At 43.8% G+C, this 22,060-nt stretch overlaps 1 protein-coding gene across 6 annotated transcripts in view; it reads left to right on the forward strand.

The window, feature by feature from the left end:
• cacna2d2a (calcium channel, voltage-dependent, alpha 2/delta subunit 2a) overlaps window positions 1-22,060 on the forward strand; it is a 159,622-nt gene extending 137,562 nt beyond the window's left edge. For 2 of the 6 annotated variants that reach the window (XM_053868542.1, XM_053868544.1), the window contains 25 exons: window positions 540-589; window positions 3,124-3,213; window positions 4,518-4,586; window positions 4,834-4,908; window positions 4,985-5,203; window positions 5,300-5,371; window positions 5,471-5,532; window positions 5,946-6,022; window positions 6,992-7,006; window positions 8,773-8,833; window positions 9,141-9,238; window positions 10,017-10,107; window positions 12,240-12,302; window positions 12,442-12,545; window positions 12,641-12,739; window positions 12,818-12,909; window positions 14,066-14,113; window positions 14,185-14,256; window positions 14,328-14,480; window positions 14,552-14,604; window positions 14,682-14,737; window positions 16,518-16,641; window positions 16,889-16,998; window positions 17,214-17,296; window positions 18,168-22,060. In XM_053868542.1, coding sequence (XP_053724517.1) covers window positions 540-589; window positions 3,124-3,213; window positions 4,518-4,586; window positions 4,834-4,908; window positions 4,985-5,203; window positions 5,300-5,371; window positions 5,471-5,532; window positions 5,946-6,022; window positions 6,992-7,006; window positions 8,773-8,833; window positions 9,141-9,238; window positions 10,017-10,107; window positions 12,240-12,302; window positions 12,442-12,545; window positions 12,641-12,739; window positions 12,818-12,909; window positions 14,066-14,113; window positions 14,185-14,256; window positions 14,328-14,480; window positions 14,552-14,604; window positions 14,682-14,737; window positions 16,518-16,641; window positions 16,889-16,998; window positions 17,214-17,296; window positions 18,168-18,290 — 2,159 coding nt within the window. In that variant the 3' untranslated portion in view covers window positions 18,291-22,060. Of the gene's footprint in view, window positions 1-539; window positions 590-3,123; window positions 3,214-4,517; window positions 4,587-4,833; window positions 4,909-4,984; window positions 5,204-5,299; window positions 5,372-5,470; window positions 5,533-5,945; window positions 6,023-6,991; window positions 7,007-8,748; window positions 8,834-9,140; window positions 9,239-10,016; window positions 10,108-12,239; window positions 12,303-12,441; window positions 12,546-12,640; window positions 12,740-12,817; window positions 12,910-14,065; window positions 14,114-14,184; window positions 14,257-14,327; window positions 14,481-14,551; window positions 14,605-14,681; window positions 14,738-16,517; window positions 16,642-16,888; window positions 16,999-17,213; window positions 17,297-18,167 lie in introns of all 6 variants that reach the window. The other 4 variants (XM_053868545.1, XM_053868547.1, XM_053868546.1 and 1 more) reach the window with 4 other exon arrangements.

Here is a 22,060-nt window from a genome sequence, read left to right on the forward strand (position 1 = left end):
ATTTTGACTTTGCCCCCTCTGTGATCCCAGCAGAGATCAGTTGCACTCCTCTCCTTACGTGACAGTTATCTGTCACAAATAAAGTTGAATCCTGTGTGTGTGTGTGTTTGGCTCATGTTTGCTTGTGCAAATGAGTGAGACAGAGGAGGCAAATCCCAACACAAGCCTCTGTAGCCAAGTGCATAATGTATCGAAATAATGAAAGTCATCTGGGCCTTTTAACATTCCGGGGAGGCTGTCTCCATTTCACAGCTCTTTGTATAAACACTCGTGGCTTTAATAACTTGTGGAACGGAGCGGTTATTGACCCAGACGGTCATCTCCTCCATCCCTAATCAGCGGTGAGAAGTGCCCGCGGCTCAGCATTCCCAATGAGCCTCCGCACTTCCATCCCACGGTACAGTCTGAAGGGGTCAGTGGCCACAAGTGCAGCCCGGGTCCCACATCAGCAGCTGGAACATGATCCCAATAGGACGTCACTCAACTGACGCCCGTCTTCCGGTGCGCACAGCTACTCACTGTCCTCGTCTCACCTCCAGGTTACTACTTTGAAATTCCGTCGATTGGAGCCATCCGCATCAACACCCAGGTGAGCTGACCGGCAGGACCATTGCTCGGTTTTGAAAAGATTCACCTCACCTTCTTTTTTGTACTTGATGGTGTGTGCAAGTTACAGCTTTGCCCGCTTGCCTCCTCTTAAGTTTCTTCACATAAAAATAATGTTCCTCCTCGTGTCTTGTTGGTAAATCTGCAAGTGTTTTTTTTTTGTTTTTTTTCAAAATGCTTCTTCTGCAAAGGTTTTAAGAGGCTCCCTGCCATATTGGTCATTACTGATCATATATAGAAGAAAAATGTGACCTAAAGAAAAAGGTTGGCTCTGGAGAAAAAAAAATATGTCGCATTTTTTTGCGACAATATTAAATATCAATATTTCTGTCAGGTAACATATGATGGCGGTAAGACGCGACATCATATCTGTTTCCTGGGAAATAGTTGGTAAGGCGAGCTCAAGTGCATCAACTGAGCAGCCGATCAAACACACCAGTTTAACACTCAAGACAAGCTTTTACTTTTTCTTTTTTTAGTTTTTACATCCGGACTGTAGCTCTAATAGAAAAAGGGGGAGGAGACACACATTATAAGGCTGGTGGTCTTCATATGATGGCTGACTGTGTTATTGATTTCAAACGTCTGTTTCTGTAAATGGTTTTCAATGTTCATGTATATTGATGATTTCTATTTTCATGGTCCTTATTTATTACTAGTCCACACTTTCTTTGCTCAATAAATACAACATTAGAATGATGTGGTCTCTAAAACGGGATTTTTACTCTCATTACTAATCTTCAGCCGTGAGAGTCAAAAGTAATGTCATAAATATATCAGTACTTAGATGCGGGTTATTTTTTTTAACCTAATCTCTGCGCTGTGTCGAGGGATCTGAAACGTTTTGCCTCTGAGGTGAAATCTGACTTTTTCTTTTTTTTTTTTTTTTTTTTTTTAAATGAAGTAGTGACAGTGTTTGTTTTTTCGATGTCAGCAGGCCTCAATAGAGAGAGATCCCTGTCTCCACCCAACATGACTTGCCCACTATTACTCCATTGGAGCTGTAAAAATTGACTGGGATGTGGAGGGGTCGAGGTCTCCAACACACCTTTCCCCCTCCTCCAACCGTCAGTGCCCAGAATAGACAGCTATAGTCAGCTGTTCCATTAACGCGGGCAAATTTATATTCACATGTGCACCTCTTTCTTTAATAGCTTCCCCAACAGTGAGCGACTGTAGCTGCCGTTTCCCGGAGGCGACGTTTACCCTATCTTTTCCCTGAATTACCCACCGCTTATTAGCAGTGGATTAAAAGCACAAACATCTAGTTGGCGGCAGGCCATCCGCGGTTCATGTATCGCATCAGAGATGATCTGTGAATGTGCTGTGGAGGAAAGAAACTATTGTTGAAACTGATATTTGGAGAATTCTTCAGTCTGATGAGGTTATTTCTGATTCACATTCATTGTCGATAATATTAGCTTTGACGTTTCTTTGTTTCCACGACCGTTTCACAGAGGCTGAATTTCCACTGTATCCGGTGAAAAAGGCCTTTCTGTCACTGTTCTGATGGAATATCTCCCTGTGGCGCGTTAAACCGGACTTTTATTGAGCTAATAATAGAATAGGTTACGGCTGTCAGCGCCTCGCTGTTCCGGCGGTGGGGGGGATCAAACGCTCACAAGCATGATGCTGAAGCCGCCGCGCGCTGATACAAGCATCACTTATTGTTTCAAGGAGAGCAACAGACGGGGTCGGCGCAGAGGTCAGGATTCCGATAAAAATTCCCTCCTCGCTGCAGAAATGTTGATGGAGGAAAGGTGTTGCGGCAGCAAAATACGCATCTCATGCCTGAAAGTATGATACGCAACGCAAAATGGGTATTTAAAAATGACCAATTCTATGAAAAGCAATTTTGAAAAGTCATTGTTGCTATGGCCAAACATGGATCCCGCCTCTCTGGTGTGTCACGCGTGTTATAAACACAGTCACATGAAGCATCTTAAAGTTCAATCCCCTACTTCTGCTCAAAGGAATGGGGACACCTGAATGCTAGCTTGAATTATTTCTGCCAAATGTTATGACAAATGAGTCCAAGGCGCTGCATGGAGAAAGCTCATTTAGCATTTTTCGTTTAGCACTTGTCCGTCTCAGTGACACTGGCTTAATGACTTCCTACTTAGATTTCCCAAACTGACTTGGATCAATAACCTTGTCATATATAAAGATACCTGGATGACTCTCCGGTGAAGAAAAGAACGTGGTGAATGTGATGTATCTCTCGTGGACTTAACCTCTGACCTCTATTCTCTGCGTCTGTCGGACGGTGTCGACGGCGAAGCCTCTGGGTCCCGTTTCCACGTCCCGACTTTGACACCTTTAATGTGATTTTAATAGCTCCTTCATAATAATGAAAAACGGCCATTAGAGTTTTAGGACCTGAGGGTTTCACGGTACGAGCAGCCGGGGAATTCTTCTGATGGTGGTCTGCTGGTTTCTGTGGTGACAGAGCTGAGGCCTTCTGGGAATGTGGTGGCGTTTGTTGTGTTGAGCTACACTGGCTTTCTCTGTTTTCAGGAGTACCTGGACGTTCTGGGCCGACCCATGGTGCTGGCTGGTCCCAAAGCCAAACAGGTCCAGTGGACCAATGTTTACCAGGATGCTCTGGTGAGAAGAAGTTTCAGAGTTTATTATATATTATTATGGCTACTCTTTAGTTTAGAGAACATACTGTATATTGCCTTGTATAAACTCCTTATTCATGTGTATTTTAGCAAAGTATTTGCTGGTCATTAGTCACTATGAAGTAGCGTGTTGTTAACCCTGTCTGTTTTATTAACAGCTGTACGTGGGCTGTTGAAAAAAAGTAAAGGGAACATATATTACCATAAATAAGCTGCTTACTCCTTGTGTGTGTTGCATATTAGCCATTTTTTAAATCATGGTCAAGCACTGAATAGAGTCTTGCTAGGCTTGAATATTCAGTATTTTGGATGATCATCAAAAGTTCACTCACACAGCAATAATTACACATTAATTACACCCTAGTTACTCATTATTAACAGTAAACAAGCAAGTCCTTCGTTTATTAATGGTTGTTTTGCCTTCCCCATTCTGAAGTTAAAAGTTGTGAAATGCATTATTTTTGTTATTATCATTATTATTGTTGTTGTTACATATATTACCATAAATACGCTATTTATTCCAGTGTGTTAGCAACATATTGGCCAGTCATTAGTCTCTAAAAAGTATGTGTGCACTCTTTAAAAAATAAAAAAAAATAAAAAAGGGTTACACTTACACATTTCGGAACATATACTACCGTAAATAAACGACTCACTCATAGTGACTGTGTTGTATATTAGCCAGTTTTTAATCATTATAATGAATCTTGTTTGGCCTGAATATACAGTATTTTGGAATAGTCACCTAAAGTTCACGCTACAAAACACTGTAATTACTCATTATTAACAATAAACAAACAAGTCACTCATTTATTAATGGTTATTATGCCCATTATTATCCCCATTCTGAAGTTAAAATTCTTAAATTCATTCTTCATTTTATCATCATTGTAATGTAATATTATAATATAATGTAATTGTAATATTGTCATTTAGAGAACATAAATTACTATTTCTATTATATTTACTATTATAACAATCATAATAATGGTAATAGCAATTTGGAGAAAATCATTGACTTTTTTAATCATCTATTTTTACGATAACTTATTTTAATGAATACTGACCATGCTTCAAAACATTGCGGTTGTCCTTTATTTTCATGCACTGTTATAAATCGTAATGAAGCAGAACAAAACACAAGATTGAAGAGTTGAAAGGTGTCAGTTTACGACATCTTCAGTCTTGACAGCGCATCATTCTCCCTCGATTAATTTGCTCAAAAAGTCGATAATAAACAAACAGCAGCAGTGTTTTGTTTTAGTGAAAATGCATTTTCCTTTTCAGGGCTTGGGTCTTGTCATCACTGGTACGATGCCGGTTTTCAATTTAACTGCCGACTCCACAAGCTCTCAGGTAAAAAGTGAAATGTGTCGCTTTGTTTTGATTTTCCTCCTTCAATCTGTGTGTCAGTTTTTCTTGCCACAGAAATAAAAGAATAGCTAATGGTTTAACTGTGAAAGCTCAAGCCTTGTTGCTGTCCGGGGCAACAGCTCCCCCCTCAGGTGACCTGTGACATTGCAGCCGTCATCTTCCGCTTCCCCCCACAGGAGAATTTTGTTTTGCTGACATTATTCACACCATTTCTGATCTACTTCCACAGAACCAGCTGATTTTGGGAGTGATGGGGGTCGACATTGCGATCAACGAGATTAAAAAGAAGACACCAACATATAGAGTGAGCAGCCTCTAGTGAATACATTTTCTTATTTATTTAAATCCCTTTGTAATGATTTAACTTGTTCTCTCTCCAGCTCGGAGCCAATGGCTACACCTTTGCTACCGACCCAAATGGTTACGTGCTGCTGCATCCTAACCTGCGACCAAAGGTGTGTATGGAGGAAAGGTCTGCGCAGATGATGTGGATAACAGCCCCCCCTTTCTCCCCCCCGTCTGACCAGATCATTAACTTCCGGGAGCCGGTAACACTGGACTTCCTGGACGCGGAGCTGGAGGACAACAACAAGGAAGAGGTCAACACAAGCACCGCGCACCACTGATTCTGTGTGATCGACAGCATGGGGCTTTATTTGAAGCAGTCACCTCTCTCTTTGGTCTTGGATCCGCAGATCCGTCGGCAGATGATTGATGGCATTCCTGGGCAGAGGAAAATCAAGACGCTCATTAAGTCGGTCGATGAGGCAAGTCATCAATATAGCAGACTCAATCGTGCTCCGGAGGAGCAGAGCGGCCTCCGCTGTGAAGGATGGCGCGACTGAGGCTGCTTCTGTCTTCCACAGAGGTACATCGACGAGGCTCTCCGGACGTACACATGGACCACGGTGGAGGGCACCGACTACAGGTATGTCAGCTGTCTGTCACGAGAATGAAAAAAGTCAGATAAACTCAGATCTTTGTCCTGGTTTCTCCACTGGCTATTGTCCAGAACAGAGGTTCTATAAACTATGCTACACAAAGGTGTGTTAAAAATAAAGATAAAAAATGAAAGAAAAATGTGTTTTTTATTTTTTTATTTAGAAATTAATTCATTTAATAAGTTAGAGCATTTCTAACCCATAGTTAGGTTTTTGTCTACCATTTTTAACCATAGATCAAACATATTCTATTACATAACACAATAATAATAATAATAACGGCAGAATCCATCGACCTTTAAAAGTGATAGGATCTGATCTGATTTAATACAGAAACTCAAATGAATAATGTTTGCTAATAACGTGTGTTTCTAAAGTTGTGTTTCCCGTGTGACCTCAGTCTAGGGCTGGTTCTGCCCACATATAGCGAGAACCACCTCAAAGCCAACTTGAGTGACCAGATCCTTCAGGTGCAGTGTAAGTACCAGCAGACCCACCCGGGGACCCTCACTCTCTCGCTCTCTCTTCTCTCTCGCTCTCTCTCCTCTCCTCCGATATGACCGAAAGCTCTTACTTAGTCAGGTCTTCAACATCATCATAGGGAGCAGACTCCCTCTTCCTCCTTCTCCTCCTCCTCCACCTGGTCTATAGACTCTCTGACAGGCAAGATCCTGATTCCCGAGTCCCTCGACTCTTCTACTGCCCCCTCCTCCCTCCTGTCTTCATATTGTGCTGTACGATGGTGATGTTTTTTCTTCGCTCCGGCTGAAGAAAAAAATAACTGAACAGACAGAAAGGTGAAAGCTGCGGTTTATTCCACTCCTCAGGTGAAAATAATGGTGACGTGTGCTATTATTTTTTTTGCCAAATGCTCTCGCCTCTTCTCCACCAAGCAATGATTCTGAAGCGTCTCCGTACTTTGATGTGTTCTTTTGAATAAGTGTGAAAAACTTGCATGCTTTTCACTCTTAAGAGTTTTATGATTTCCTCGATGTTTTATGTGTCTGGTTTGTGTTGGGTCGCGTTTGATGTCTCTCAGCTTTGGAATCATTCGGATAATAAACTCCCACATGACCCAGATGAAGGGCTCGTCCAATGTGGGAGTTTGGGTTTTCTTTTTTGTTTTTTTTTTTTGTGGGTTTGGATACCCGTTGTCTTTTTCATTCCTTCTTTGTCCCACTTTTCCTTCTTTTCCTCCTTCTTTCCTCCCTCTTTCTGTTGCTGGGATTCCCAGCTTTACGTTACGTTTTTTTGTTTTTCATTTTGTCCTCAACTGTTTTCCGTTCTTTCTCGTGTGTCCTTTTGACTGAAATTGGTTTCCTTTTTTAAGAAAACAATATTTTTATTCAAACAGTCATTGAATAAAATATTGTCTGTGATCCCCTCCTTCCCACCCGACCCCCTGTTTCTTTTTTTGCTCTCTCCTTCTCTGATGGATCCACACAGTGCTATACAACAAGGGCAAGTATACTCCATATTGGTCCACCTCCCTTCCTTTCCTTCCCACCTCCTACCGCTTCCTCCCTTCCTCACCTGATGTACCACCCCTCCTCCACCCCCTTCCTCCCCTGCCCTGCTTGCATCCCTTCCCCACCCATGTTGCCTTCAGGTCCCTGTTTTTCCCTCCCTCTATTCCGTCCCCTTTCTAATTCTTTCCCTCCTGCTGCAGCTCAGATCCAACATCTCTCACGGTGGCACCTTCAGTTCACCTGCCCTTCTTCGACTTTTGGCTGCCATAGAATGACACAAAAACTTTACACGAGAAAGACACTTCCTGTCTGTCTTTCGCTCCACTTCAGTCTGTCTATCTCAGTGAGAAAGGTCCAAAATGGCTGTCTTTCTTTCTCCTCTCTCACCCTCTGTTTTTATATAATGTTCCCTCTCCGCATCATTTCCCTTCCTATCTTTGTCACTTTGTCTTATTCAAATGGTGTCAGCAGGTCATAAAACTTCGACACTTAAACAGATTTACAACCTCGTCTCATGTGACACAGTTTTACAACTCCACCGAACGCAGTTCATGTTGGGCTTGAGTTACATCATGTAGTGGCAAAATTGTAATTCTGCTTCAGACTACAGCCATCGGCCATACATATCACACACATATATATATTTATATATCCCTGTCCTTTATCAGCCAGAGGTTTGCAGATAAGCAGCGGCTCTGTTCCATTTCTTATACCACCTCCCGAGAGGGAGCCAGGTTGGAATGATCTTATCCACCAATAACGTTGGCCTTGTGTGCTTCACAGGAAAAGCAAGGTGTGTTAATGCTGCTGATATCTGTAGTGTAAAAGCGGCTTTGGGCAGATGTAAAGTAGCATCAGACCTCATTTAAGATAAGCAATACTCCAGCTATGTATATAAAAGCCCATCCAGAATAGAAGCAAACCAGGCTCAATATCAATATCTGCAAGTCTTAACCAGTCAACAGAAGTGGAGGCGTCGCCACCTTCAGCCTGACCCCACGGGGCTCAGCTGTGTCCTGCCCACCCAGGTCCTACCATGTGTCCAGGTGCCGCCCGGCGCAGCGCCTGACTCCTGTGTCTCTTGTCACACCCCAGCCTCCATCAGCTTGTCTTCCCTCCTCCTCGCCCTTCAGTCTGCCAGGGTCATGGCCCAACTCCTTCTCAGTAACCCTGACCCCGGATGTGCACGGCATTGTGGGCGCAAAACTACCTGAGCACTCGATTTAGCCAAACTATTTTGCTGGGGGATGCGAATGATGTAGCTGTCCGTCTTGCTGTTGCTCCTCGACATGCCCTTCACAATGCAATGCATCTCCTCAGATTGTGAGTCTCTGTGAGCCTCCCCTCCTGCCAGTCTGAAGGGCGACGCGACCATCAGGACCTTCACGCACCTCCCTTGCAACAGCTGGCCACGTTGATGCCTGCCCGACTTTTTTTGAAGCACTCATGTCCATCTTCTGGTCTGAGAACTTGCTTCCAGACAACAAGCCAGTTCTCAGACGTGCCAAACTTGTACCAACCAAACCGAACAGAACCAAAAACAAATTTCGGGAGTGCTTGTGAAAGTCGTCCTTAAAAAGTCGGGTTCATTTGGAAGGCACCATATTGGCTAATGCTAGTGTTCCCATGATTCCTCAGTGTTGCTATGGTAACCTCCTTCTGCGTCCCGCACCTCTGAAGATCCACGGCTGTCCTCCGACAGCTGGGCGCCTCTCTGCCCGTCGCACTTCCCAGATAATCTTCACCTTTCTGTTGCAGATTTTGAATCACTGCTGCCAAACAGTTTTGAGTCAGAAGGACATGTCTTCATTGCTCCCAGGTAGCCTTGTGTGTCAGCGGTGTCTGAAACCCAGAGTCTCCAGTCTCTGCTTGTGTGGTGTCTTTTATTCAGAGTTTTGAGTTTGCTTGATTTGACTCCACAAAGTACCGAGTGTTTCCAGTCCAACGCCATCCTGTGCTCACGTGTTCGCCTCTGCGTCGCTGACATTTCAGTGCAGTAGCCGTCTCTACCATGTCATCCCTTCTGCACGCTGATGCTGTGGTGTTGCATGCTCGTCGTTACGTGGACGTGAAGACTCAGGAACGAGTCCACCTTCAGTCACGACCTAAAATCTTTGTTTTTTCAGAGAATACTGCAATGACCTGGAACTGTCCAACAACAACACAGAGTTTCTGCTGAACTTTATTGCACTGATGGAGAAAGTGACGCCAGACTCCAAACAATGTAGGTTCAAGTTCAGCTGCTGCTTCCGTTGGGCTTCATGGGTCAGAACAGAACCGTCCGCTATACATTAAACCAGTTATAAACGAATCACTTGGTTATTTACGGTCAATAATGACCAGTTATGATGTTGTTTGTCGGGAAACTTTGGTGACACCTGCTGGATGGAATGTAGCCAGGCATAACAAGACGCTAAGACGTGGCCTTGGATGTGTAATTGCAGGTTAATAAGATGCTAATACACTTGTTTTACAATAATACACTAGTTTTTTTTGTCTTTTACTGAGGTGTCTTCTAGTTATTGCCTTTCACGTCGCCATAAATATAAATGAAGATATAAATAACAAAATTTGAGTGTTTAATACAGATGACACTGCATTATCAATGGAGGTCTGATGACTATTTGGTGGGATGTTTTCTATTCTCAGACACAAGGGCATTAAGCTGTAATCTTGCATGCGAAGGAGCGACATTCTTAGTTGTCTGGGTTAAATGCCTTTTCTTCTTTTGAAACTAAAACACAAATAGTGTTGTCACCCTTGTTATCGTAATTCTTTTGAAGCTTAGTTAAGATTTATGGTTAATGTTATGCAAGTTTTGGGGAAGAGGCTACGGAAACTGAGTGTCCCCACAAAGGCAGAAGTACCAGGATATATGTGTGGTCACGATCCCTGTGATGGGCTGAATGGAGGTATTACAAAAAGGAATTGGAACTTTATTGAATCAATATCATTCTCACATTAATCTTTATTTAATTTCCTCTGTATGTCATTGCGATTAGGTGACAATTTGCTGCTCCATAACCTGATCCTGGACACTGGAATCATCCGACAGCTGGTGGACAAAGTATGGAAAAATAAGGATTTGCACACGTGAGTACGATTGTGTGACATCTCGCATTCTCAAGGAAGTTTCACTTCTATTCACTGCAGTGATGTAATGATTTTATGGCTGCGGAGTTGTTCAAAAAACTGTGTAAAGTGAGTGCTCCTGTTTGTTGTTCCAACATTGATGATGCATCTATGGGAGTGGTGAAGCTAACCACAGAATAAGAGGCTCTGACTGCGGTCACAAGTACGACTCAGAACACACAGTTAAGATTAAGTTTGGACTATTAAAATGCATGTAAACTGCTCAGTCCCACTGCAGAGAAATTGGAATTTCTCTTTGTCTGACTCCTCAACCTGGATAATGTGGCTAGAATGTAGCCAGTAACTGGACTAAGCTAGCATGTAGCCAGTTGCAGGACTAAGCTAGTATGTAGCCAGTAACTGGACTAAGCTAGCATGTAGCCAGTAACTGGACTAAGCTAGCATGTAGCCAGTTGCAGGACTAAGCTAGTATGTAGCCAGTAACTGGACTAAGCTAGCATGTAGCCAGTTCCAGGACTAAGCTAGTATGTAGCCAGTAGCATGACTAAGCTAGTATGTAGCCAGTAGCATGACTAAGCTAGCATGTAGCCAGTAGCAGGACTAAGCTAGTATGTAGCCAGTTCCAGGACTAAGCTAGTATGTAGCCAGTAGCATGACTAAGCTAGTATGTAGCCAGTTCCAGGACTAAGCTAGTATGTAGCCAGTTCCAGGACTAAGCTAGTATGTAGCCAGTAGCGGGACTAAGCTAGCATTTAGCCAGTTGCTGGACTAAGCTAGCATGTAGCCAGTAGCTGGACTATGTCTAGATAGACGTGCGGCTGCTTCGTCAGTAAACAAACTCTGAGACTCATCGCGGTCTAGTGATGTCTAATAACCTTCTACACAATGGAGAAGTGGTGTGTGTCACCCGACGCAGTGTGTGTCCCTCGGTCTGAGCCCATGTCTGCGGTGATCACATGACACACCTGATGTCAGCTGGGTTTTGGAACTGGCCACCACCGTGATCTGCAGATTTGGCTTCAACTTCCTTCACTCAGGTCGTTTGGATCCTTAGTTCTCTCAAGAAGATAAGAAGACGTGATTTGTTGGTTTAAGAAGACAACATTAGCTCCATGTTAGCACCGTTAGCATGGCTGCTAAGGTGATCAAATGCGTGACTCTGTGCTATAGATACTCTACATCTATCGTCATCCATCATCTGGCTCAGTCTTAGAAAGTCAAAACGGAAAAGTCCAAACCCGGAAATGGAGGCTGGGCGCTGGCTAGTGGCACATGCAGCAGCAGAACTCAAACAAAGCAGCGCTGGATCAAAACCAGCACTCTGAACGGAAACATATGAAACCAAAAAGTTTATCTAATCTAATCTAAATCCACAGACGATCGGACTAGTTTTCGGGACTAACGTAGCAGCAGGTCTGAAGACGCGATGCGTTCATGGACGCGCCTCTGCTTGAGAACCCTGTGTGTTTTAGCTGCTGCAGTAGGACTGAGCAGCCTGGTGGTCTTCCCATGCTCGAGTGAGATGGAAAGATGTGAAGCTAAAATAAAATCCCTTTACAACTTTTGCCACTGTAATAAACCTCGCTGTCTGTTGGTCCTGCTCCAGAAGAAGCAGTTTTCTGCATTCATTTAAAATGCGTGAATAAAATCCTGTCGGCGGCGACATCCATCCGTCGGTAGTAGGTTGATCAAGCCATAGTCCAAGGCACGAAAATAATCTGCCGCATTCAACTGAGCAATTACGTGCTGTAGACGCTCGCAATATATGAGAGAGTCCACAAACTGAACAGGTCTGTGACACCTGAGGTGCAAGGTCGCAAACTTGGGAAGAATAAATGGCGATTGCAGGCTTTAAAACATGCCAACCTGTTGCATTTTGGTTGTGGAATTGTTTGCCGTAATGACTTCACCAACCGCTGTTAGGTGGCGCGGCAGGAGCTCTGCATGCTCTACAGTCGCCAGAGGGTTGGTGCCAGCGTGGCCATTGTGCATTCAATCAGTGCCAGAGCAAAATGGTTGAGTGACTGCTCAGTCTCCTCAAAGCAAAACAGTGAAAAGCAAAACATTTTGCTGTTTGATAATTGTGAATGGATCCTCAATCCTTTGTGCCTGTTCTGTCCTCACAAACGCAGATATGGATTCCTGGCTGTGTTTGCTGCCACAGACGGAGGAATAACACGAGTGTTTCCAAACAAGTAAGTGGCCCTCCTCCTGTACTGCCTGCTCCCGGTCGTACAGCATATTTGCTCAAACCCAAACAAAAGGTCTTTGTTCGACACCTGCCTTGTTGGTCAGAGACGTACAACTCTTTTGTCTGCGGCGTTAAATCTTCAGGGCTGCAGAGACTTGGGAGGAAGACCCCGAGCCGTTTAATGCCAGCTATTACCGGCGCAGTCTCGACAACAAAGGCTACATCTTCCGAGCACCTTATCGCACAGGTGAGTGATGCTGGCGGCTCCATGTTGTAAATCTCACTTGGAGCCGGGAAATGTTGCGTCTCTTTGTTTATTGCCTCTTTCCTCCTCCTCTGCAGCCAAGGACGAACTGCTGAACCCGGACAACGACACCATCGGGATCCTGGTCAGCACGGCGGTGGAGATGACTATCGGAGGGAAGACCATCAAACCTGCTGGTGAGATGTCCACACACAGAGAGGAAACAATCTGGCTCCAAAATGCTCTGTGCTATATTTCCATACACCTGCCTACAGTTGTTGGAGTGAAGCTGGACCTGGAGGCCTGGGTGGACAAGTTCAAGATCCTGGCCAGTAACCACACAGACAACCGGCAGGGCTCCAACACGGTGACTATATCAAACAAAATCATTTTTGTTTTAATTTATTTTCATGTTTCCACTTATTGAAACATTGAAAGCATGATCCTTTTTTTGCCCTTTCTGGAGCAGTTGCATGTGTTTGTTTATACTCAAGGTGCCGAATGATATTTCCCATATTTGATAGGTGCTTTCAATAGTTGCTCAGCATCGATACTCCTGGTTCTTGTGCTACTTTTCCTCAGCAGGGTCTGACTGACCCCTGCCACAAAGCCTTTCGTTTTGGAATCATTCTGAGGATCAGTCACCCAAATTTTACTATTGATTCATTTTTCCATTCATTTTGCTGCATATTGCATCATAACTTTGGCTGCTCTTCTTTTTCATTTTCAAAGGAAGCAGACATCCAGTACTGGGCCGAACTCTATAAATTTGCATGTTTTTTAACTCTTAATTCCAAGAAATATCCAAAATTATGATTTAATTTTTGTCTCAACCATGTAATGCCTCAACCATTTGGATACATTAATTCATGTAGTTTCCGGAAATTGTATGATGATTGTGGGTGTCACTCTTGTGCACTGTGTTTGTGGTGAAAGTGATTCAAATTTCAAGGGTTAAAATTTGGCACAAAACAAAATCAGATTTAGTCGTGAACAAGTTCAAGTCTGGTGTGACCCAGTCGCTTCAACAGATGTTCCGAGGCAATTTTCGCAGTGTAGGTTGAAACAAAGCTAATCCTGTTTGTGCAAAATCAAAACTCCGCAAATGAAGCTACATCTTCTTCATTGTTGAAGTGCTTTGATGTTTTTAAGCACAGCCCACCGGTTTTGTTTTGACTTTTATTATTGTTATAGCCCGAACAATAAGGAACTTCCGGTCTCCAACTTGTGAAACTCTTATCTCAACTGTGCAACGGTTGCTTTCAGGCTAGACTGGACACATCATGCTGCGCAGGCTAAACCAGCGCTCAAACACGCCTTGGTTCAAATGGAGAGCTTGAAGGAGGGTTGGTTATGTGTTTGACCTTTGACCTTCAGATCTGCGCGCATGATCGTGGCACCGTTACAGGCAGGGGGCGCCACATTTATGATAAGATCGCTGCAATACATAAATAATGCAGTTTATTTGTCTAATGTTTTAGTTGTGTGTCTGTCCTGATGACTTTTCCTTCTGATCTGAACAGTGTGGCCAGAACCGCATCTGTGAAATGGACTGTGAAGCCAACAGCGACGTCAGTATAGTCTTGACAAATGGCTTAACTTTCCAATCTTCTTTGGCTCACTCGTTCCCCTCTGTCCTCAGGATCTGGTCTGCTACTTGATAGACGATGGAGGCTTTTTGATCATGTCCAACCAGAAGGACGACTGGAACAAGGTAAAGAGGTTGGTCGGCAGTTGGTTTTGGTTGAATGACTTGAGCTCTTGTGGTTTCAACCCCCGCCCCAGGTGGGCATGTTCTTCAGCGATGTGGATCCTTACCTCATGTACGCGCTCTACAACAACTCCTTCTACAACCGCAAGCAGTCGTTTGACTACCAGTCGGTGTGTGAGCGGCTGCCCAACAGTGAAGCCGGAGCGGCGCGCAGAGGAGTCTTTGTGGTAAGTCTCACTCCGAGTGCCATGGTGAGGCCGATGATTTCTGTGTTGAGCTCATGTCTCTGTTGCTGCAGCCCACCATCGCAGACTTTGTTAACCTGGCGTGGTGGACGTCAGCCGCTGCCTGGTCAGACGCTTCTCCTCTCATATTCCCCACCTATCGATGTGGACAAATAATAACCAGCCGTTGTTGTGTGTTTACAGGTCATTGTTTCAACAGTTTATATACGGACTTGCATATCACAGCTGGTTTGTCAGAGGTGAGGTCACACGGCGCAACGCTGAAGTAGAATTATGATTATTATTATTAAGAAATGAAGCTTAATGTGCATGTTAGAATGAAGGAAGTGAGGTGCAGTTTGGGGGTGGAGAGAACCAGTTTATGCAGGGAAATTATTTTCGCAAAATCTGAAGGATAACTTAAGTTTACATTTGACATTTATGAAAAAAATGTTGATTTCTATGATAATATAAGAATATTTAATATGGAAAAATAAGTAGAAAAAATAATCTGTTAAATAGCCTGGAAGACTAAGTATCAGTGAAAGCAATGTGCAAAATTCATCAAAGGACAACAAAATGCAGATGATATTATATATATATATTGAACTGAGGACCACCAAAGGTTAACAGCCACTTTCCCTCAATTCGTGAACATCCTTTGTTGCTTGTTGTTTATTTATTTATTGGTTACTTCTATTATTATTGTTTATTTTTATTCATTTATATATATTTATTTTTAATTTTGGTTATTTTTATTTTACCTTCCTAGTTGGTGGGAGCCTCTCTGACATTGGCAATAGAGCTTTTCTCACTTTGCTGCTTGCTTTCTGCAGCTTTAGCTGGACAGGATACAACTGTACGACTGCATGGCTTCCTGAAAGCACATTTGTTTTGCAGTCACACTCTGATCGCTGTGGAAGACTGAATGAAGTTATGCAGCTGATTCCTCATGCATGAATAGAGTGGGATGTGACAAGCAGGAGGCTCTTTAGTCCGAGAAAAACACGTGCTGTCATGTAGCATATCAGACAAGCACATTTCCTCATGAGCCTCCCCTTAGTTCAGTTTACAATGACAAGTGTTTGCTGGTAGACAATTTTCAGTGACTGTGCTACTTTTTAAACCTTACTAGTAATACAAGACTGTCTACTAGTAGCCTGTTTTGATTCACTTGCATCATGTAGTCTCATACTTCACTTCACTAGTAAAATTATTTTATGTTTACTAGTAGTTCTAGTACAACAACAACCTGTGTCTGCTAGTTTACTAGTAGACTCTCTGACAGGTTAAAATGTTTTCAGTAGCCAATAGGAAGCCAGAATCGCTTTTTCCCTGCTCATTTAATGGCAGGGTTACGTGTTATAACCATTACTAGTGGCACAAGTACAAGGTGAGTTCATTACTTTGTACTACTAGTGTTCTTTTTTTTTAGTTCACTAGTACATGTGACACTTCATACTGTCAGGTTGTACAACAGTAAAATATGATAAGACTGTCCATTGTTGAGTATCAGTCATTTGTTTATATAATATTAATTTATACAATATATTTATATGATTAATTATTACCAATGTATTATGTATTATTACATCATTTAATTTAATTTATTTATGTCGTTGTGAAGTATGTTTATATATTCTGGGTATTTATTTATTTGTCTTGTGTTATTTCGTAGCTTTTTTTTTAGTTTTTTTTTGCCGATGCATTGTGGACATCTTTGATGTTGTGTGTCTTTAATGTCTTTGATATGTGTCAGTGTCTTTGTTGTCTCTCGCTGCTGTGACACGTTGAATTTCCCGTGAAATGTATGAATTTATGACCAAGCGGCTTCAAAAAGTCTTCAAAAAAAGTTTTTAAAAGCTTCTTAAAACAGCATGTAAATCACTATTACAGTCAGCAAAAGCCACTTCATTCTACCTGGAATGGAGGCTGTAAGCAGAAGGTATTGATGGAAAACGACGATTGTCATTTTTGTTTGGCTCCAGTATTGAAGTGAAAAGCTTGAGAAGTGAGGACTTGGCGTTATTGCTGTTTCAGATGAGGTGGATGCCGAGGGAATCGATTCCAAAGAGCGCAGCTGTGTAATGATCCAGACTCAGTACTACTTCAGTAACCTCAGCAGCTCCTACAACCTGCTGCAAGACTGCGGCAACTGTTCCAGGTCCGTACGCACCACAAAACACACACACACTCGGCCGTGAATCACTTAGCCAGGAACATTCATCTTGCCGCTGCTGGAGCTAATAAAGTCCACCGATGATTAAACCGTATCATCTTTAATGAAAGCGTCACATCATTGGCTAAATGAGCCTTGGAAGAGTGTCTCATGAATCCTGATCCATTAGCAAATGAGCCTGTGATGTAAGCCAGCGGAGGGGGGTGTTGACAGAGAGCCGCTCTCACTGCAGGCTGATTCACGCCAAGAGGATAAACAACACCAACTTGCTGTTTGTGGTGGCGGAGAAGATGCTGTGCAACACCTGCGAGATAGAGAACTTGTCTCAGGAGGAGGAGGAGTGTATCCTTGCTGTTGTTCCCAGCCGGCTGGGCCCACATCACCATCGCTAATCGCTGCCTTTGATCTGCCTGTTATCATACCTGTGGAAACAAACTCATTTCAAGGTTATTTACATTGCCGCGAGGCAAACCATGGCGGGTCATTTGCATTTTGGGGACGGCGGGGCAGAAAGTCACTGCAGGATTTGTCGTCTTCCTTATTTGAGACGTTCCCAGACAAAGAAGATAATCCCTGTGAAGAAGTCGCCGTGGCCCGGTATCGGAAAGGACCGTCGAACTGCTTCGACAAGAACGTCGCGGTAAGACTTTGGTATTGGCAGCGTACACCTTCAATGTTTGCACGTTGTTTTGTGGGAAGACCATATCTGTTTTGTCCTTTTACATAAAATGGAAGCATGGTTTGAGGTGGTTAATAAAATAGGGAATTCTGGACTAAAGAGTGCACCAGAATATTGGCCCTACCCACTGAATTTAAGAGGTAAAATAGATCCCTTTGTTAGCATTAGCATTAGCCTGTGCTTGTTTTCTAGCTTCAAACGCTGCATACGCAATGGAGTGGAGTGGTGGTTCTGAAATGGTGGTTGAATTGTCGTGCTGAACGATTTGGCTGTGGCACTGTCACATTTAACGTGGCCTTATATCCTCTGGATGAATTTTGTATGAATGACCGCGCCACGACCCGATGGGCCAGTTCACCAGTCAGAACTCTGACTCTCGCCAAGCAGAACGGAGCAGTGACTGACTGTCTTGGTGGAGGTAGTTGGGAAGTCAAGGTCACGTCAGAAACTCAGATGTTCAGTGGTCTCCTCATTATTAGGACTATGATGCGTTACAACCCTACGAAGTAATTTGATGAAAGATGGAAAAGAGGATGCAGGTTTGTCATTGAGGGAGGAAATCTGAGTGTTTTTGTGTTATGAGGTGGAGTCTGTGGTGAAGGAGTTACCACAGCAGCCACATTTCAGGCTAAAATTAGACTCCCATGAGCCTGATGTTGGGTTTTGTTTCGGCCCACATGTCCTGTTGGAGAATGCCAGTTCTTTCCTTGGTCCCTTGTTCTTCCCTTGGTACCATGGAAGTACCTGTTAATTCCTCAATATCTGTGTAAGAAAAATGTTCCTTGTCAGACATGAAATGCATTTTAGCGCTGAAAGTTTGGTCTCTCCGCAGGAGAACACGTCGGATTGTGGGCGGGGTCACTCCTTCCGCCCGTCCATCTACACTTTACTGCCGATCCAGCTCCTTCTGCTGTATCCAGCCATCAGTCCTCTTCTTCAGTCTATACAGCATTAATTTGATGCCGCCACACAGGCCCCTCCCCCTCAGCTGCTCTGCTGTGCCCCTGCCCTCTGTTCTGTTCTGATATAGTCATAAATAGTAATGGGACTTCCCATCGTGGCAAGTTGGAAGCCCGGAGCGCCGCGCTCCTCAGCTCGCTTCAGTTCATGTCGCTATGTGACAACTGCTGGATATTTGTGTCTTCAGCCAAGTTCATCAGCGGAAGGAAGGTGGCGCCGGAGCGCCTGCATCATCAGACAGCAGCAAACGCCCGCCTTCAGTCTGGAGACCTTACAGGACACAGACCCGCCAAACACACGGCGGATGGATTGAACCGTCTGACCAGAGGTGGGACTTCTAGCTTCTCAGCGCGTCGCGTCGCTGGAACATCCAAGTCAGCTAGCGCCACCAGTCACGGGGGGGAAAAAAAAAAAAAGCACATAAGAATTACCCAGTGTCCAGACGTGTCATGTGAAAACTGCTGATGTGATGAGTATTCCCAACTTAGGTTTTAATTTTCAAAAAATGAAAGTCGTTTGACGTTTAAAAAAAATTAGTTGATGCACTATATCTACTTGCCAAAATGAGATAGACTTTCATGTGGTCTTCTTTTCTAGCCGGTACAAAGAGAGCAGAGACAGAGAGGAACTCAGGCTTCCACAGATCGGACAAGGTTCCAGTTGAAGGGGGGTTTTGGAGGCCTGCGCTCTCTGGCTCACACACTAGTGACAGCTGTAATATTGTAACCCGTGTTCAGTTACGGCCCATTTGGAAGCATTGTCGATGTCATGTAGTATTTCCGATCAACTGACCATGCTGACCTCCGGCTCGGAACAAAACATTCTCGTGCTCTCTGATGTGAAAGCTCTCCTCACCTCAAATCTCACGCTCTCTACGTGTCATCGCAAACTTTTCCTTTCCTGTGTTTGTTACCGTCGACCGATGCTGTTTAGAAACACTGGCTACTGGCCGACAGGAGGGGCTTATCAGCATCCAAGAGCGCAGAAGAAGAGGCCGCTAGCTACGGTGATTCACACGCAGTGCTTGTAGAAGTGGGTTGCCATTTGATCATTTAAAGTGTGAACAGTAACCTAGACTCCCGTGTTTAGGAGCTCTTCATTAGTGCCTTGATGCACTTTGTTTTGGAACACACTGGCTGCCGCAGGGAGAAGCAGCATAGTTTAAAAAACATAACCACAATGGGGTCAATCCAGTCTCATTTTTCGTTTTCTTCTCTTTAGTTTCCTTGTCACGCGCACTTGCTGGACCTCCATTCACAACAGCAAATGATGTCACCAAACAAGTCTTGGGGTAAACATATCCAGAAGCGAGCGTTTCCTAAAGTCCTCTGGCACGCTATCATCGCAAACAGCGCCCGACTCGTAAGCTAGTGCTGCGCTAAGCGTGCTAACAATGCTAGCTAAGTGTAGCCTACGTCAATGTGGCATTCAGCTAGCAAGCAAATTAGAACTTTTCATTGTTTTGACAACATCAAGTGTTGGTGGTGTTAGCTTAACAACAAGCAACATATTTAAATATTACTCTTTGTGAGCGCAACATGAGGTTAGCTTGCAAACAAGCTCTCCAAATCATTTGACAGCATATGTATATGAATTCAAGTGTTAATGAATGAATAAGGGACAGGACTGCAGTGACTAAAATGAGTATTCAATGAGTCCACTTGGTTATTACTATACTGCTTCTCACACCGCCGTACAGTACATGGAGCTACAATATGCGTAATAGTCGATTGCTGGGCCGTAGATCATGTCGAGGGCCAGCTGACTTCTGTAGTTCTGCCTAAATACCCTGTGTGCGTGTGTTTAAAAAATCCTAAAAGGGAATGTTTTCTTCAAGAATAAGGGATAACTGTGTGTGCAGAAATATGCTGTTCTGCTAACAAAAGAGCTGTTTGAGTTCAACCAAAAAGAAAAAAAAGGATAAATCTGCTTGCCCATCAAAGCGAGCAGGTCTGTTTGCTCTGGATCCGTCTGAAAGAATGTGTCGTTCATCAGTGTTATTATGTTTCCGAGACACCGCTTGGCTATCGAAGCCTCTGAAATGCCTTAGCGTTCCACTCCACGGAGCTCTGATGTTTTCCCTCCCCTCACTTGCATTCACACGCTGAAAGTGTTCAGTCGGTGCCGGCTTTGTTTCCGTCCGAGTGAGAGCGTGGAAGCGACGAGAGGCTTCGCTTCTCAGCCACCTCCGACCTTTGTGAAACACTGGCACTGTTTCCACCGCCGCTGCTCAGGTGGGAACCTTCACGCGACCTCAACTTCACACTGTACAGTTGTGATGAATTCTAACTCACAGACAGGCTGGCGCAGCAACCGATGGAAATGTGTAAATTCACCTCCTTTTCTGGAGCCTTCCAAGTCTAGTTTTAAGGTCCTGGTTAGGCTTTGTGTCATTCGTTCAGTCAACAGACATTTGGGGATCAAAATGGAGACGCTAAAAAACACAGTTTTATACACTCTAAAATCGGTAACAAGAAAAAAAAAATCAAGGGCTGAGATGGACATGACACACTGGAGTCTCTCCTCCAATTTAACGTCTGAATCTGTCCGAGCAGGGAACAAAAGACTGAGCCTCTTATCTTCTCGCTGAATATCAGCCACCTCCCTCTCAATTCTGGAACTTGTTTTTGAGCCCATGGTGATGTAGGATCTGATAATAAATGGGTGGATACGTTAACGTCCTTTACTGTCTGCTGGTAGAGGCAAACAGTGCCCATATAATAAGTCAAATTCACAACTAACATACTCTAAAGTGCCCCAAAACTACATCACCAACAAAGCCTGACGAAAGGACGACGAGTGTTCAAGCTTTGCCTGAGAATCGATGTCGAAAAAAGGGAATTTGGTGAAAGACAGGAGCTGATGAAAGAAGAAAAGTGTCTCCTGTGTTGTGGAGGAAGATTGTGCATGTGTTTTGAAGCTAACACACGCTAAAGTTAGCCTTATAAAGGAACTCTAGGGTCTGATTTAAATACTTTTTCCTGTCCATTGTAATCTACCGGCTCTATCATAAGTGAATCGGAGGTTGATCCCCTGTTGAATCTTGGTTAAACGCATGACACCTGGCCAACACTATCGGCTGCCTGTGTCTCTCCAGGCCTGATAGAAAACACATAAATATGTAAAAGTGCACCAGGACGTGATACACAAAGCAGCAAGCACACAAACATGTGATGACACTTATTCATGGCCAGATGGGAGAGATGTCCGGCACAAGGCAGACAGTAGCCAAGGTCGTGGTTTGGCGGGATGTCAGGAAGTGTGACTTCACGGAGCAGCACGAGCCGCCAAACTGAAGGTCATGGTGAGGTTGTGTGGTGACGTCCGTGCGTGCATCCCGGAGGAAGAAGGCTCTTCCAAAGGGACGTGTCTTTTTATGATTTGAAAAAATACTTTTGCCAAAAAATAGGAGTTAAAAAAAATAAATGGAGCAGCTCGGGATGAGAGGGCAGGGGGGGGGAGGCGTTTCAGGACCTGATACATATTACAGGGTCCACTTGAAGCCCCCCTCCCCCACTCCGGGACCTGGCTGCATCTGTGTCGGTGCGTCTCTGTGGGGAAGAGTGTATGTGATTCTGTAGTCTGTAGTCTGGTGCTCTGTGACCATGTTTGACAAGTGTGTGAAAAAAAAATAACAGCAACCTTTAGAGAAAACAAAACCGTAAACATCAGTCCAATTTTAAGTGAAGTTTAAAAGATATATATAAATATGAATATATATAGGAATCCAGCACTGTTGAGGAGTTTCAGATCTGAAATGAAAAA

Source organism: Synchiropus splendidus, chromosome 6 (genome assembly GCF_027744825.2).
Source record: "Synchiropus splendidus isolate RoL2022-P1 chromosome 6, RoL_Sspl_1.0, whole genome shotgun sequence".
In the NCBI taxonomy this organism is placed as follows: domain Eukaryota; kingdom Metazoa; phylum Chordata; class Actinopteri; order Syngnathiformes; family Callionymidae; genus Synchiropus; species Synchiropus splendidus.